Consider the following 17,854-nt stretch of genomic DNA (forward strand, 5'->3'; position numbering starts at 1 on the left):
GAAAGTTCTGTGACCATTGATGAATGATATGTCTCTGAAACTCTATTTTGTTCACTTCTTAAATAATATTTTGCTTAAACCTAAATGAGCATGAGGAAAGGTTTCACCAAGATATCTTTACAATGGATCGCAGATATCAGAGCCATTGGGCTGAGTTAATGCTCACCAAATGCTGCTGAACTATTTCAGGAGTTCGTCCTTCTTTGACATACAAAAAGCTATCGAAAATGAAGCGTTTAACACAATAAACCAAAAGGAACGGCTGCTTTCTGAAAAATAGGCATTGTTTAATAAAACAGGACCTATTTAACAACATTTATTGAACAGGTTTTTTTTTCCTTTTTATCATTACCTAGAAATCAATGTGTGGTTGCACTGCATCTTTTTTCAGTGGCTTTTATGTGTCTTGAATACAAGAGTTAATAAAAAAAATCTACTGCCATATTCATTTATCTCGACTCAAAATCAGTTGTAATTGTCTATTTTAAACCAGGATGAAAACAAAAGTTTTTTTTGTTGACTAGTGTAATATAAAATTTGCTATTTTTCTGCCATGTCTTTTAGAAAAGTCTTAGTTTAATTACATTTTTATTTTCGCCAATTTTACAAAACCCAACTTCTATTAGAGGCTTCTATTAAAGAAATGGCTAGAAGTAAACTTTTAAAACTGTATTGTTTACTTTCTGATATCAACTTTTTATTCCTCCTTTCGCTGGAAACTTCTTTGGAGAAAAACTCCTTTGTAGCCATTAAATCAATTTTTTCCCAACCTATTCATCATCTTTTCTTCTGAACTTTTTAATTAGAAGAATGCTTCTACTGAAGAAAGTCTTGATTTTAAAGAGGCCTTCTATACAATAACTTCAGTTTTCTTTTTCTGATCATAAATTACTGTCATGAACTGAAAAGCAAAATTAATTTTCCTGTTATTAAGACAAAGAAATACTAAACGCTTTTGTATTTTTTCCCCTCCTTGGTCACCATTTTCAACAAACTTACGGCTTTAGATAAGTTTCATACTTCTTTAAAAAATGAATTATTTTTAATGTTTGAGTTTCAACCATTAACGTATGTTTATGTATATAGAAATTACAAATGATAGGTTGCACAGCAAACTCGAGTACACATTAATATTTTGCCAATGGTATTGTCTCTTTTGCTTTAATTCACTCTTTAATTTAAAAAAAAAATTACGTTGCGTAAATGTGCACTTGGATGTGTTCTAGTAAATCTTCTTCATTAAAACTAAGATGGATATAAATTTACTCTGAATGGGTCCCGATCAGGACATTAGTGAAATTTAATCCTTTAAACTAGTACATACATCACATCACACCCGAGGGTCCCCTGTTCCTATAACAGTAGTGACTTGCCCAGATTCGGGACCCTTGGGAAGTTTCAAACTTTTTTATTTTATTCCAAAGTAACAGAACAGGGAATTTAGAAAACAGTAACAGAATACAGAATACAAATAACATAATACAGAATACAAATAGCAGGATACAGAATTTTGAACATTTTAAAATTTTAACATAAAATATAAAATACAATAAAAATAACATAAATAACAAGTTGTCAACACACTATGAAATGAATACTAGGAAAAAGGGCCTACGTGGTACTTTGGAATAGAAATCCTTTTGAAAACTAGTACATACAGATATAAACTTAAAAGCTTATTTTAACTCCCAGTTTATAGACTCTTTTGAAACTATTAGAAATTTTATTGCAATGAATCACTGTCGTGTGGCTTCACGAATACCGCCAAAAAGCACAGCCGTCCCTGGTCTAGGACTATCCTTAACCCTGCGGTGGTTAACATTTGTCTGCGAGATTGCTGCAAAATTATTAGCAGTAACTACTGAAATATTCAAATGAGTTATCAATGAGTGCTGTACAAAAAGTCCCCAAACGATGATACAAAGTATTCTAAAAGAAAAGACATGTTCTCAAATGCGTTTTTAAAAGTATTGAAAATTGTGCTGAACCAAATAAGTGTTCTTAGAGGTGTTTTAAAAACTACTCCAAATAATGCTTCAAAGTTCTCCGAAAAACAAGATAAGTTTCCGGGTTACAAAAAAGAGCTTAAAACGTGTTTAAAAAGTTTTTATAGATTTTCAGTGTAATTAACTTCAAAGTAGCCACTGCGCCTTATGACCGCAAAATTATGAAAGTTTTCCTGACATTTTCACCAAAACTAAATGCGACTCATTATACTATAGAAAAAGGGGCACATTCAACTCTAACAAAATTCAGTTGATTCGAATACAATGAATTACACCTACCAATAGCAAAGCCAGTAATTTCCTTAGCCCCACCCAGATGGAAATTTCTCGTTAGATAGTTTTAATGTTAGATAGACATCGATCCAACTGAACAAAAGTTTAATCAGGCCCTAAATGCAGAATATTGCAGCAAACTAATCTTGATTATTACTGAGTTTATATTTTCTCAACTAAAAATGTCGAAAATTTTCATTTACCTCTGCACCCCCCCCCTCCTCCCAAAAAAAAATCCAATTAAAAGAAAAGCTTTCTTTCCTATTCATCGTTCGTTTTCCATATGAGGCATTGATAAGCAAAGGGATGCATGTGCCAAAATTAAAATTTTGGAGAAGATAACCAGTACAAATAATAGGAGAACCACTTCTCTGTTTTGGGGCAAGAGCTCTAGTAGTAGCTGCTCTACAGCACGATTTAGGAAAAAAAAATCAACAAAAAACTACCTAGGATCTTAACTTTAACCGCGTTTTATAAAAAACTTTAAAAAGTTCTTACATCCCTTTACTTCTCACTGCCTCACATGTCAATGTCATCATCTTGCACATAATCCCCTTCCATTTGTTTGCGAGTTCAGATTAAAAATACACTGAAATTTAAAAAAAGAACACTTGAATAAAAATAAATTTTGGGAAGACACTCCAACTGCTGGAAATACTGAGTCATCACTGGGCTCAGTATATCAGTGGCAATCATTTGTAGTTACACTGTTACAATTGAACAGAAATTAAAATATTAAATGTTAAAAAATCTTTCTGCAACAATGTAGAAGTAGTAAACAACGTAATGCAGCACACATTAGCAAACTGAGCGAATATGCGTGTTTTTGGGTTTCAAGGAACCGATTTTTCAATGCAAGGAAATGTGAGCTTGAGGATGAAAAGTCATCAAGGGGTTCCGTGAAACCCCGAATCACCTGGCTGCAAAGATTTTGCCAATTTGTAAGGAATTTAGTTGTTTGCTATTGTTATTTGTATTTTTTTGGGGGGGGGAGGGGAGTATAAATGCAGTCTATTTATATTTAGGCAGAGCTAATACTTTTCGCTGCTGATGTTGAATACTTATTGTTATCGTTTTCAGTAACAGACTTTATTTTTTTCGTAAAATTTAACCATTTATTTCTATCATTGGCTCTGAAACTAATGCAATTTTCTTCGTCTCACCGTTTTCGTGAAAATAGAACAATTTTCATTTTTGCTATGAAATTTGTCTAATTTGTTCATTGGTTTTACGAGATTCATGTAATTTATTCACTGCTTTTGTTATATAGATTACAACTATGTCACATTCCATTAACTTTTTTTGTCCTTAATTTACATTAATACCAAAGTATTTTGCTAAAATCGGTAGTAAATCAATAATGCCCCTGCATGTAATGCAAACTAAAGTCCCTAACTACAATCTTAATTCTCTTTTTTTTTTCCTTTCAGCAGAAAAATAAGAAACTTTTTTTTTTCAGAAGGAAAGAAGCCAACTTACTTTGCCATTCTTTCCCAGATCTGTAATTTGTAGATCATCATTAAGAGTATTTGAGGAAATCATTTAACACCTAGGCTTAAAAACAATTCATTCACTAATTCTCATATATTCCTATTCCTCCGTGCGTCTCCATTTCAATTTTTTAGTCAACTTAGCCATTCATTGTGAGACTTCTTAATTATAGAGAGGCGTTTTTTGGAACACATTTCTCTTAAGATTAGAATTTTTTTAAGGTTCATGTAATTTGTCTTAGTTACGCTCTACTTTACTACCTCATTAATTCATCTGCACGTAAAAGCATTTGCTTTGCTAATGAGTAAAGTTTTTGTCATTTACTTACTCTCTCATTCTGTTTCTTTTTTTTCCTATTTTTTTTTCTTTTGAATGTTTCCTGATAAATTAGTTAGAATGTTATTTTTTTAAAAATCTTTTTTGAATAGCACCATTGAAAATAAATCTACAACACAGCGAACACACACACACACACACACATATATATATATATATATATATATATATATATGTGTGTGTGTGTGTGTGGAGGGGGTCATTCTCCAGAAAACGAAACTTTTGAACGCAAATATTTTTCAATTTTGAAACCTTCTGTTTTTTTGTTTTACGTAACTTTGTTTTGTAAACAATGTCCCAGCTAAGTTCCCATTAAACATGAAATACACCACCAACTCAGTCATTCCAACCAGTAAATCCAGTAAGTCATTTAACTTACTGAAAATAAGTCCCAATTATTTTACTCATAAATTAAAAAAAAAATGCCTTGCTCACGGAAAAAAAAGAATAAAAAGTTTGATATTTTAAAATCGAGGCCAATTTAAAATCAAAGTAGTTCTTTTGTTAAATGTACAAACAATCAGCTATATTAAACAGCATTGTAAACAGTATTAACGGACTTCCTCTTCATGTAAGGTCAATTAAAATTGCTTCCTAAATATATAAATATTATACAATAAATTCATTTTGCCACCCATCTGGCCCAGGGATAAGCTTCAGGTTGCGGAAAACATATCCCTGTAGGACGGACGTCACCAGGAAATACTATTACAAGTTATGAGAATTCTCTGATCTTTCTCAATTTCGCTTTTAACGAACAATACTATGTCATCAACTTCGTCTTTTAGAATTCACGTGGCATGTGTACTTGATTAAAATTTAAGTTCTGAATGATAGGAATATTTCCACAAAATGTTGAAGCGCTTAAATAATGGAATATCGGGTCCATAACTATGAAAGGCAAGAACTTCTTTGAACACACACTCTTCAGTATGGTTTCAAGTGCATGATGATGACAATCCAAATGTAATATATCACCGTTCAGCATTTGCTTTAAAAAATTGCTTGTACAATTTATACGGTCGGTATTGCAAGCCGTTGTATCAAACACTACAGCTTCAACAGCTAGTAATAAAGAGCAATCATCTAAGATATATACAGCTGAAGAAATATATCAGGAATTCCGAGCAGCTGTTCAACATTGGGACCGTTGAAGCTATCACGGTATGCCTGTAGGCGGTTTTTTCCAATCACATCTGGATGTAGCTTTGTACGACAGTAAATAACTAAAAAATATATATTTAAATTCATGAAATTTGATTTACCTCTCGAAGGTTTTCTCCTGCTCTCTTAAGGGATGTACGATTGATCACAAGGTCATTTGGATTTAAACATACTGCATGTAATAAATGTACCGCTGTTAATAAATGAACAGCATCTTTGTCCTTTATATGGCATTTGCCAAACAGCGATGAAAGGCGAGCAGATATCAATAGTTGTCAAGCTATTTTGAGTTGTGGTAGACAAGATATAGAAAAACAATGTTCAAATGGTTAGGAGAGATACCAATTTCGATACCTAAAACTTGTGAATTGCAAGAAGAATTTTATGGTAATAAAGGACTATGTACTGAAATAGAAGAAAATTAATTTAAAATATAGATTTTTACATTATTCCGATCTGAATTTAAATTAATATTTTGGATATAAAAAAATATAGTATATTTTTTATGTTAGAGTAATTGAGGGTTTTTCAAAACTTATATTTTAAGTTTTAAAAATGGCATAAAAATTTAAGTTTATTTGTAAGTAAAGAACTTCGAATCAAAATACAATTGCCATAACTGATATTTACAGCACTGAAACCTAGCGACCCAATTTGCCACACCTATTACATACACAGGATAATTTGTAAATCAACGCCCCCATAGTCCGGAGAAGGCAATTTGTTGTTCTCAAAGATCATTCATTAATGACCTAGGCCATTCGTTAACGGCCTTTAAAATCCCTTGTGTCTATCTCGGTGAAAAGAAATATTCCACTGCCGCCTTGGTTGGAAACCAGCGCAGAATAGCGGTATGCCTGACCCAAGGCTATTGTTTGTACAATGTACATGTGCCTTCTGTAACATGTAAAATTTTACAGAACGAAAGAGAGAGATGGGTTGGTCTGGAAGAAGCAACATCTATTGATGTTCAAAATTATTTTAAATATGAAACATAATAGTTTTTTATATAAAAATGAGAAAATCCGCAATTTTTTCTTCGAAACTCAAAAAAGGGGACCCTAGGGGCACGGAATAATATTCATGGATTAACTTAAAATTTTGCAAGAATTATTTATTTGTATAATGGAACAAATTGAGGGGGCATCGCGTAAAATATCTACAACTTCAAAAATAAGGACCACCCTAATATATATATATATATATATATATATATATATATATATATATATATATATATATATATATATATATATATATATATATATATAGGTGGTTAGATGAAAATATTTTTTTAGTTGACGAAAGTGAGACCTGCTCATTGTCTTCGAGACTAGTTGAACAGACGTGTCCTCGGTTGTACTCCAATGCAAGTCCTCTGAATGTGGGCGTGATATCCACTTTAAATAAGCAGGCCAAAGAATATCCTGCAGAATATCCTTACTGGTCACAGTTATAGTCTCTCCCTTTTGCACAGCATATAACGTAGTCATATCAGCTAGATGTTGCATATAACCCAAAGGAAATAATTTGAAAAATAACTGCAGAGGATCCATTACCTAAAGCTCGTCGAATTTTTCAGTCAATTTTTCTAATTTTTTTCCCGGAAGATTTTCTTCAAACTTAGCATCTTTTTTCCACCTGGGATAGGATTCTTGCTTCCGCTTCTTTCCTTTTGGAGTCTTCTTTGCTTTTTGAGCCGAGCAGGAGGTTGTGCTTCCTTTTTGATCTCCTAAATCGTGAAGCTGGTCATCTGAACTATTTGAATCTCTATCTTCATCGCTAAGCATCAAGTCAACCTGGCCACAGACATCTTGAGGATGAACTTCATTTAAGGTTTCATCGTTTATGTGTTCTTCATCACTCAGATTCGCGTCTTCATCTGGTGGCAAAATACAAAGATCATTGTCGTGTTCGTCATCAAGTTCCCTGTCGGATAAGCTGTGGAAAAAGTCTAACGCAGCTTCTAACGCTAAAAACTTGCGAGGCATCTCGAGATGGCTGTTTATACGGAATGATAATTCAAAAACACTAAATAGATTAAAACTACATTATTTTGAGTCTAAAAACACAATCGTTGGTACGTATGAGACTCGGTAAAAGAAACAGAACGCACGTGACCCGAGTAGTGAAATGAAATGATGAAATGAGACTGGTCGAAGTTCATAAAAGGCCCTTATCTTTACCTACTTATCAGTCACGAGATACATTTTAAAAGGGTGAAACACGTACAATTCCTAGAAAGTGAATACGGTAGAAAAGAAGAATTCCAACCCCGAAAACGCGATTCCTTATGATAGAGAGGGCGGGTGTGAATGTCATATTTACAGTAGAATAGTAATGTGAAGGACAAGCTGATTGATAACAGATGTTCGTTCGTGAATGAAAGAACCGAACGCGTGTATTTAACACAAAACAGATCTTCCACAACAAAATATCTGAAATAAAGAAGAATCACACTCAAATTCCGCGATTGACGGAAGTCCCCCTGAAATACTATACTCTAAACGCCGATGTTCCCAAATGGAAACGTGTCTATTCTTACAGAAATAACTCACAAGAAATAATTATTGTAAACATTTTGTTAAATTGAAATAAAATATGTGTCCTCAGGCTACTAAATAACGCCAATAAAATATCTTTTACATTATTTTTCTTTAAAAGCAGAGACAGAGAAACTTAGACAAATTCTAAGTTCAGAAAATCAGTAAATTTGACTTTAATTCCAAGATAAAGGTTAAACGTTTTTTAAAAATTAAGAACACCTTAAATAAATTCATATTCAAAACATGGCAAGTCTAAACAAAGAATTAGGTTACTAAAAATATTCACAAAAAAAAAAAAAAAATGTTTCCATTTGGGAACATCGGCAGGTAAAAGGTTAAGAAAATTTCATCGAGCAAATTAGCATAAAAAGAACAAGTAAATTATCATAACATGTACGAGCGAATTTCCATAACATGGGCGAGCAAATGAACACAGTAAATTGGCGAGAAATTCATCATCCATTATTTGTAAATATACAGGCGAACCAAACCTTTTAATTTTCTACTACGGGAGAAGCCGTGCGGTTACCACTAGTTTTGAATAAAATACATGACTTATACGTGGCACTTTTATGACTGGACATCAACTAAATTGTTTATCAATCTGAGAATAAAATGCACACGTTCTAAACTTTCCCACTAAGACAATTGCAGAGCTCGGCGAAAGGCAAAAGCCCTCAGGAGGTGCAGGACATCGATCAGAAACTGTCAGAATGGTACCACACACGAGAGGGGACTCTTTCCAGAGAGAGGAAGAAGTACGTGGAATATCAATATATTATCCATGATCCAAACCCCTTTTTTGAATGATGTGATGGATAGTAGGGAACTTTTTTCGGGATGAAAGTGAATGGTATTCTGATAAAGATATTACTTTGAATAATCTTTTCCGTATTAAGTGAATAGAAAACAAATAAAATGTTTGAAGGGCCGTGTTGAAAATTTATTTAGAAAGTTTGGTGAAAATTATGGGTTCTGCGTTTTAAAAGTTAAAGATACAGCTGCTATTTTCAATTTCATAAATCATTTAATATACAGATAAAAATCTTATAAAATAGTCAATTAGACATTTGCGTGATTTCTTGGCTAACGACTAATACTATTTGGCACGATTTAACTGTCATTAATATATTTAATGTAAAAAAAATTATTAATCAAACTGATTGTTTAGCTAGTTACTTGAAAGTGAATTAGTTCCTGTTTTCTTCTGATGGAGGGAAATTAAAAAATTAATTTGTGAGAAATATTTCAATAATCTACTATAGTCGACCTGATCCTGACCATTTCGAGTGTTATGTACCGCATATATATATATCAATAAAAACCTATATACATCTAAAATTATACAGAACCCATTTTTAAGACAATAATAATAAACAACGAGTAAAAAACGCGTTACGAAATTTAGTGCAGGTGTAAGAAAATATACATACATTTTAAATCGCAGTTTTCATGAATTCAAGGATTAAAATTTCTTTAAAAAAATCGTAATGCTCTTGCAGTCATGTTTTTTCATGTCAGGTTAACACCTATGAAAAAAAGTAGACCATTTTCTATCTTAATATCAGCACAATTTTGAAATATCAATTCAATAGACAAGTATATAAGAAATATCTCTTATCATATGGGTTTTGACCGTTTGGTAAATACAACATAATACCATAAATTTCATAAAAAACTGTATCCTGGACCAAAAATGCTTTTGATTAATTTAATATGGAATGATGACAGTGATTTCTCCCGGAAAAGACTTTTTCTGTTCCACATTTTTTTTTTTTTTCCATAAAAGCACATTCTCGATTTTTTAGTTCTTCGCCATCAGTCGATTTTAGTTAAAGGAGCGTACCAGAAAATTTCATTTCTTGCCCAATAAATAGCAGCAGAAACTATTGAGATTCAGACAGTTCCTTAAAATGGACGGGATTGGTAAAAATTAAACTGTAATAGTCGATTTATTGAATCACAAAGAGGAATGGTAATATATGCCGCACAGAATTTTCAAAAAATCGTGATCTTGTACTTCAAGGTCTATCACCGTCTGTTGAAGGCCTGATTAAGCTATCTGTGCTATTTGGAACAACTGGTCAGTAAATGCTAACAAATAATTTCTTTTAAAAAAATGGTACTTTGAATTAAGGCAAGGAGAAGTAAAGGAATGTAAGGTCTAAAACTAAACATATGAAGATAATCAGTGCAAGTGGTAGGTAAACCTCACGTCTGTTTTGAAGCAAGAGATAGTACTAGTAGTACGGATAGGTGCTGCTACACAGCATGATTATCCCCCCCCCCATCGTTGCATCCATTGTTTTCACAGCTGATATAAATTCATTGCCTCACGCTGCTTATTTACATAACTGCACTTAATAAAACTCTTTCTTTCATCGAATTAAATGGAGCCTGAAAGGAGTGCGGCTTTATGAAGTATAAGGTGCGAGGGAAAAAAGGAGAAAGATGTTAACTACTATCAAAACAAATGGACTTAATATGGATATTTCCAAAGATCCATTATCTCATATTTGTCAAATATAGTAAGCGCAAGGGATTAACGAATAATACTGCCGTGTGCCGTGGGAAGGTAAGGAAATCTTCATTTTTAATTTTTTTCCATTTTTTTTTAAATTTCAACTTTAATTTTTGTCATCTATTGTACATTAGCTTTATCGTACAAACTTACTTATTCGGTTTCCGTGGAAAAAAAGTGCAAAAAAGTGGAAACAAAAATAAAAAAAACGCCTAACTCCAAAATTTCCCTATTGCTAGAATTGAATCCAAAACGCGTTTCTTCAAATATCATCAAAACTCATTCCTGAAAATACTGCCATTTGCTTGCTCACGGCTAAATATTACTTTGATGCTGATAAGTTTTAAAAAACAAAATAAATAAATAAATAAATAAATACGATTTTTAAAAATAGATAGTTAACAAACTTGTTCTTTTATAAACTAATAAACCATGCGTGTTCTGTTTACACGTTTATATAAACATTAACATTTTCAGCGTCTTGATACATTTATTTAGAAGATACGAACACAGTAGTAGACAACATTACAATTCGAGTTAAATTTTGAATGGAAATAGCTAAAGGGATTAAAGCAATGATTCCAGGGCCTTACATGGTAAGACTTCAAAATAATGTTCAACTTTTCATTTGTCTTAGCAGAAGTAATATAAAAGTGACTGATGTGCTCTTCTATAAAAACATTCTTACTAATAAGTAGTTGAAACAAAAAATTCTGATCGTTTATACAAGAACTCATATTAAATGTAATAAGGATAGCAGCACTAAACAAAAGGCTTGCAGATTTGTATTATGTTCTTCAAATTTTATTTTGATCTAATGGACTCTTTAATATCAAATAAAGAACTATATTTTACAAACTAAAATGATATATACAGGGGATCCCTCGTATCACACAGTTAATACGTTCCGTGTAGTATCGAAACCGTGTTATGCAAGGCTTTTATATAATTTTTTTCTCATTTTTTTTGCCTACTTAATCACGTACATATCATTAATCATGTCAATGTGTACCGTGTTATATCGAAACCGTGTTATACGAGACCTTGAAATAATGTAAATCAAGGAATGTATACCGTGTTATATCGAAACCAATTCATAAGGTGCAAATTTTATAATAGATGAAATTTCGGCTCAATAGAACATATAATCATTTTACATACCTTTAATTAAAACTGATATGCACAACAAGAAGAAACTCAATCCACTTTTCTTTCTGAATTAAGAACAAAACGCATTCTATTCGCAACTCCGATAAACTATAGGGGGCGATGTAGCCAATGTCTAATGGCGGACGAAAAAGGTAAAACAAACAAATGCCGTAACTTAAAATTTACTCTGAAGCTTAGTGACTGACAGTAATTTTTCGTCTTGTTTGTGGGAAGCTTTCTTTTTTGTTTCTTTGAAATTACATTACATCACAAACTGTCTGAAGCCTGTAATTTACCCCAAAGAAAACACGTGGAACGAAAAGTTTTACCTTTTTCAGTTGTATTGTTAACCACCCCAAGGAGCGTATTCGAGCTCTGGAGATGCGAATAAGAAAAAAATATCTGCGCTTTTCTATAGCAATAAAGTTCGTCTAAGCAACAACAACGAAACAAAATTCAAAATGAAATAAATAGAATCATTCTATTTATTTTATTTCATATTTTGTTTCGAATACATTTTTCGTTTATCGTTTGCCAAATTAACTTATGTTTAATCCTAATGTTATTCGCAACTCCAACAAACTATAGGGGAAGCTGCAGTCACTGTCTAATGGCGGATGAAAAAACTAAAACACACGCCGTAACGTTTAAATTGCTTCTAAACTTAGGAAATGACAGACATTTTTGTTCGCATGTATGATTTTTTGTTCTTTATTCATTTGAAAAGATTTTTCAAAGTCTTTTGGTTATTCTGACCCATGTAGAAAGAGATGAGAAATCAAAAAGTATTACGAAAGTAAAAAAATTAATGCAGAACACACAGTAAATTGTTCTGAAGCAGTCATTTTCACGATGTTGAATTCGGTATTCATAAATTTTTGGTTCGCTTCGAACAGCATTTTCATTTTGTACTGTTTTTTCTATACATTAGTACATACTATGTCCAGTTTCGTGACATTTCCGGCATTTGTTGGCATTTTTGTGATATTTCCGGGATTTGTTGACATTTGTGTCACATAGTGCATTTACGTGACAGACTGCCAAGATTACAACCCTAGATAATATATTTCTATGACTATATGATTGAATATCAAAAGAAATCATTATGCATTTAATTCATTCGTCATGGAAATGATTTAACTGATATGCGAAATCTTGTCAAGATACATTAATCTTTCACACAATACTAAAACCATAACCCTATAAACAGATTTTTGGCGAAACTCTTCCACCGATAATGACAGGCGCGATATTTTAGTGATAAAAGTTCCAAGCCTTTATTTTTTATTGTTCAAATTCTTAACGTTCTTTCTGGATTTTTCAATCTGTTCTGCGATTAATATTTACAAGAAAATTTATTTGCATTCTGTCCATTTCAGTTGGATGCTATAGTAACAAGGTTATTTAAATCATTTATGTGGAATTAGGTTAAGAAAAAGCAGTATTTTTTCAGCATGGTGTCCACTATCCAGTCAATGTTGTTAAGTCCGCTTTTTTTCATCGAATTGAGAAACTGATATTTATTCAAATTCACTCAGAACAAGATAAATAAAATGTGTACTCACAGTTTATATCAGATATTTTTGATGTTACGCTGTTGCTAATGACGATTCCAAATGATGAATTACGCAAATAAAAAAAATGCTCATAACAAACTTTGTTTTGCCCAAAATGAACACGTGGAACGCAATCTTTTAGTTTTTTTGGCAGTTTTGTAAATCACCGCAAGGTAGCTTCTTCGAGCTCTGGAGTTGCGAATTTTCTTCAATGCATTGGAAATAAAATAATATTTACCTTTTTGCTTTTAGAACACTGATGAAAAAAATCAAGTATGTATTTAAAAGTTGAAAGTTAGTGTTATACGGGGAAACCACACTTTTGAGCCCAAGTGAGAATTTTGCGTAAAAGTTTAATAAAAACAAAGTAAAAACTTATTACAGTTGTTATCATACATTTTTAACAGTGTATTGGACAAAAATTGAATTATTTCCTTTAAAATTCGTGTTACATCAAAACCGTGTACTTATGAATCAAAGTTTTGTACCGTTTTATATCGAAACTGTGTTGTAGAAGTACCGTGTTATGCGAGGGACGCCTGTATCATCTGTGTCCGTTATTTATTTACTCATTTACTTTTCAAAATTGAAGAAAATATTTTTAATGTGAATGTCAAATTTAACGAATTATTTAATAAATGACTAGTTGTCAAACCCTTGTTTAATTTAATTGAAAACAATAAACTGTAGACAAAAGAACGGGCGTTGCAACTAGAGGAGCTGATTTAATAAACATCAAATATATATTTATAAATATTGTAATAATAAATAATTAAAATGTATTACAGTCTTATAGTCTTCCAAACTTTGCGTTCTTGCTTTTAAGTTGTATTGAGAAATAATCCTTACATTAAAGGCAACACTTGAATACTTGACAAAGAAGTAGATAAATTTATTCAAAATAATTTCAGCCTGCAAAATGGCATGAAAGGAGAATCTTTTGTACGCAGCCTTTGCTAATTAACATCCCTTTCAAACAACGTCTAAAAGTCTTAAAATCGTCCTAATGAATAACTTGCAGTGGGAGATAATTCTGGCTTTTGTATAAGTTAAAATTCTGGCGACAAAGACGCTTCGACATGGCGGATCTTTTCAGAGTTTTGCTTCTTGTGTTGTTTACGGAGAAAATGTGCGTAACAGACGGTAAAAATGTCATGGAATTTTTCTCTCCAAACCGTTAAGAATCTATTTTGCTTCAGAGATAAGAGTTTTAAAACAAAGGACGCTTAACTTTTGAAACGCGGAAGTGGGCTGTTCTTCACTTCAAGTCATTATGTTCGTTCAATGTAAAGGATTGGAGGAAATTGAAAACAAAACTCGCGAAATTTTCCATTTTTGAAAAAAAGTTTAAAAGCGAGGTAAATGCGTTTAAAAAACTGTAATTTTATCCAGAACATATCTTTAAAATTATGAGTTTTTAATAAGTTAATAATCATTATAACACATATTTTACTTCCTTTTGAATAATAGAACAAAATACAAACTAAGCTGAACATGAATGTGTATTTTATTAAACTAATATATATATATATATATATATATATATATATATATATATATATATATATATATATATATATATATATATATATATATATATATATATATATATATATATATATTTGCAGTAACCTTATTTATTAGCTCTAGAATTACAAACTTTTTTTTTAAACCTGTAAACTACGTTTGGGGGTGAATATTTACCCCCCCCCATGAGAGTTTTGGGCATAAAATCGTTTTGAAAGTTGAGGAATGACTCATAATAAGTACTTGATTTGTTTTGTTATTTCATGCAAAAGGGAGAATGGTGAAGATAAAATTCAACTTTATCCACGGTTAGTTGAATAAAATACTATTTGAACATCTTAAAGGGCGGAATACCTGGTTAAAAGCTCTGAAAACCCAGTTTAACTGGGGTAGATATCTGTCCTGGTTTGTAGTTCTTTAGCGTCAAAATACATGAATCTTGGCGAAAGAAAAATGTAACTTTTATTGGATCAAACTCTTACCTTTCTTTTTTTGTTACTTGAAGATTGGAAAAAACATTCCTTGATTTATAATACTAGTGACCTGTCTAAAAGGCTGTTCACATCCTATGAATAATTGTATAAGAAATATGACTAAAAATCTCAAAGAAGAAAATAACACTAAAACCTAAGCAAAAACTATAACTTTTAAAACCACAGAGAAAACTGTGGAATTTCTCAAGTTGAAAGAAGAAAAAAAATTTGAATTTTGACATTTGGAATTCAAATTATGTTTTTCGCAATCATGAGTGTGTGTGTTTAGGCGTGTGTGTATGTTTCTGTGTAAAAGCTCGAGTGTGTGGGTATGTGTGTGTGTACGTGTGTGTAGTTTTGTGAGTGTGTAGTTGTGTGTGTGTATGTGTATGTGTAGTCGTGTGTGTATGCGCGTGTATATTGGATATGGACGCAACCTAGAGACTTTGCTCGCTTTGGGTCATTGGGAGGGGCCGGTCGACGGTGGTGCAGCAGAGGGAGGTGGGAGGAAATAAAATCAAAGGACGCCAAAAAAAAAGAAAAAACAGTCAAATGAGAACAATTAGCAATGTGATTGCTCAAAAAAAAAAAAAAAAGATTATCTTTATAAAAATAGGAATATTGTTCCAAAACCTGGCTACAGATAATTAGTTGCAAAATTTTGATTTCATCTGAAACAAATACATTTTTTACGCATAAATGTCTTGAAAAAACGTTTGTTGAATTCACACCCTTCTATCACATTTTAGTTCATATTGAGCTACACCTCAAAAGAAAAGATTTCAGCGACAAATCCTTTGAGGATTCTTCCCTTAAACAATTGCGAGTTAAGTTAAATCCGCACTCTGCCGACACATAGCGATCTCTTCATGTTTCTAGGCTTAGCAGAGTTTGTCAATTATGTGAAAACCACTATTAAGAGGACGAGACCTCATTAAATGTAGAGACTCCCAATCCTCAGAAATGGCGAGTTTTAGGTTAGTTATAGTCATTATGCTTAATGTAGAAACTAGATTCCTGGAGCGGGGAGGCAAGCCCGTTGTTATGCATGCAATCTGAGGGAGTGAATTCACGGTGAATGCCGCACAAAAATAATCCATTTGCAGCACATGAAAGTAAAGCAGCTCATACATAAGAATCGGATTTTATTTCCTGCTTTTTACAAGCAAGGTGTTACAAGTTAAGAATATTCTTCTATTATTGTTTATAAGCAGTCGAGTAATGAAACTATTTTTGAACTCTGTATTTGACTGTGTACAGTGTGTACCCGATTTCAAAAAATCACATTTTCGGAACTGTTACACATATTAAAATAATAATTCATGAATTTAAAGAGAAATAGGCAAAGTTTTTTTTTTTTTGCAGTAAGTTAGATTACACAAATGCGGCAGTGAGAAGCAAAGTAATATTAGTGGACTTGACAAGTTTTGAGAAAAACACGTTTAAAATTCCGGTAGGCTTTCATTCAAAAGTTTTTTTTTAAAATCATGCCGAAGTGCTCCACCTATCAGGGCTACTTGCCCCGAAAGAGAGATGTGGTTCACCTACCATTTGTACAGATTATATTAAAATTTTTAACTTTGGTACTTACATCCCTTTACTTCACATTGCTTTAAATTGCAATGAGTGAGCACATTAAAAAATGTCCATTTATAAATGCTCAATGTTGGAGCGACATCATCTAACCCAGAAGTCTTCAATATACATATTTTTTTTTGCTCAAGGGTTACATTGCAAATTTCTCGAGGTTAGGCAGGCCAGTAATCCAACTGATGTTCTAGTTTCCCCCTTCCTCCTATACACCCATGTTTTTTTTTTTTTTTTTTTTTATTTTTAAGTAAGCGTTCAGTGTGGTTTCGTTTCTGAGATTTTCTGGGATTAATTTTCTTTAAAAATGATTTAAAAGAAAGATATTTATATATAAAAAAAGACTTTTTCCGTTTGTGAGCTTCCTGTGGGCCAGACAAAATCTGTTCGAGGACCATAGGTTTGAAACCTCCGATCTGATCTGATCCAACTCGTTCCATACATTTTGGAATATCACAGTGTCAATGGTTTACACTGCGGCAAACAAAAATGTGTGTTAATTTTTTTAGTGTTTTTGACATCGGCATTTGTTGAACAGTGTTTGATATAACCCCGTAGAAAGAAATCGTACTATGTATGGAACAAGCAGGATTGCAGATTATATTTTTATCCTGTATCAAAGAACTGGCACATCAATTGTGATAATTAACTGTATTAAAAATAAAAAACTGTAATAAACAGCCTTTATTTAAAAAAAACTTGTATCTTGCATGTGCTTTACTGCAAATATGTGCTGATGAGGAACTCAACACAGACACACCTTGCATGCATATGTACATAGTTATATTCATAAATGTACACATGACGAACGAAACATGATCCGAAAATAATTTATCTTTTCTCCCATGGAGTTAAGGCAAATAGTTAGTTTGCTATGAACTGTACAAGTAAAATTAAGACTACGCTTAACTTTATGAGCTAGGACACAACAAACTGAATGTAGTAAAAATTTCAGAAACATTTTTCCGCTAGCAGTATATACAAATCTTTTAACACGCTTCTACTAGCAAACATTTATCAAACGTTCTACTATGAAACACACTTGTAAATTAAACACTATACTCTACTTGACATTTTGGAAAACAACAAATTAAATTCAGTTTTCTCTTTAAAGAAGAGAAATCAAATAATGCATTATTTATACCATATTTTATTTCTTTGCATCCAAAAAAAAAAAAAAAAAAAAAAAAACATGGTGCAGTATAATCTAAAAATAATAAATTAA

At 32.1% G+C, this 17,854-nt stretch overlaps 1 protein-coding gene across 1 annotated transcript; it reads right to left on the reverse strand.

The window, feature by feature from the left end:
* Positions 1-6,829: 6,829 nt before the first annotated feature.
* Positions 6,830-7,261, reverse strand: LOC129216632 (uncharacterized). Its single transcript, XM_054850849.1, has one exon. The coding sequence runs from the start codon at positions 7,259-7,261 to the stop codon at positions 6,830-6,832; it is 432 nt and encodes a 143-aa protein (XP_054706824.1).
* Positions 7,262-17,854: the final 10,593 nt, after the last annotated feature.

The sequence above is a fragment of the Uloborus diversus genome, chromosome 2 (assembly GCF_026930045.1).
Source record: "Uloborus diversus isolate 005 chromosome 2, Udiv.v.3.1, whole genome shotgun sequence".
Classification (NCBI taxonomy): Eukaryota; Metazoa; Arthropoda; class Arachnida; order Araneae; family Uloboridae; genus Uloborus; species Uloborus diversus.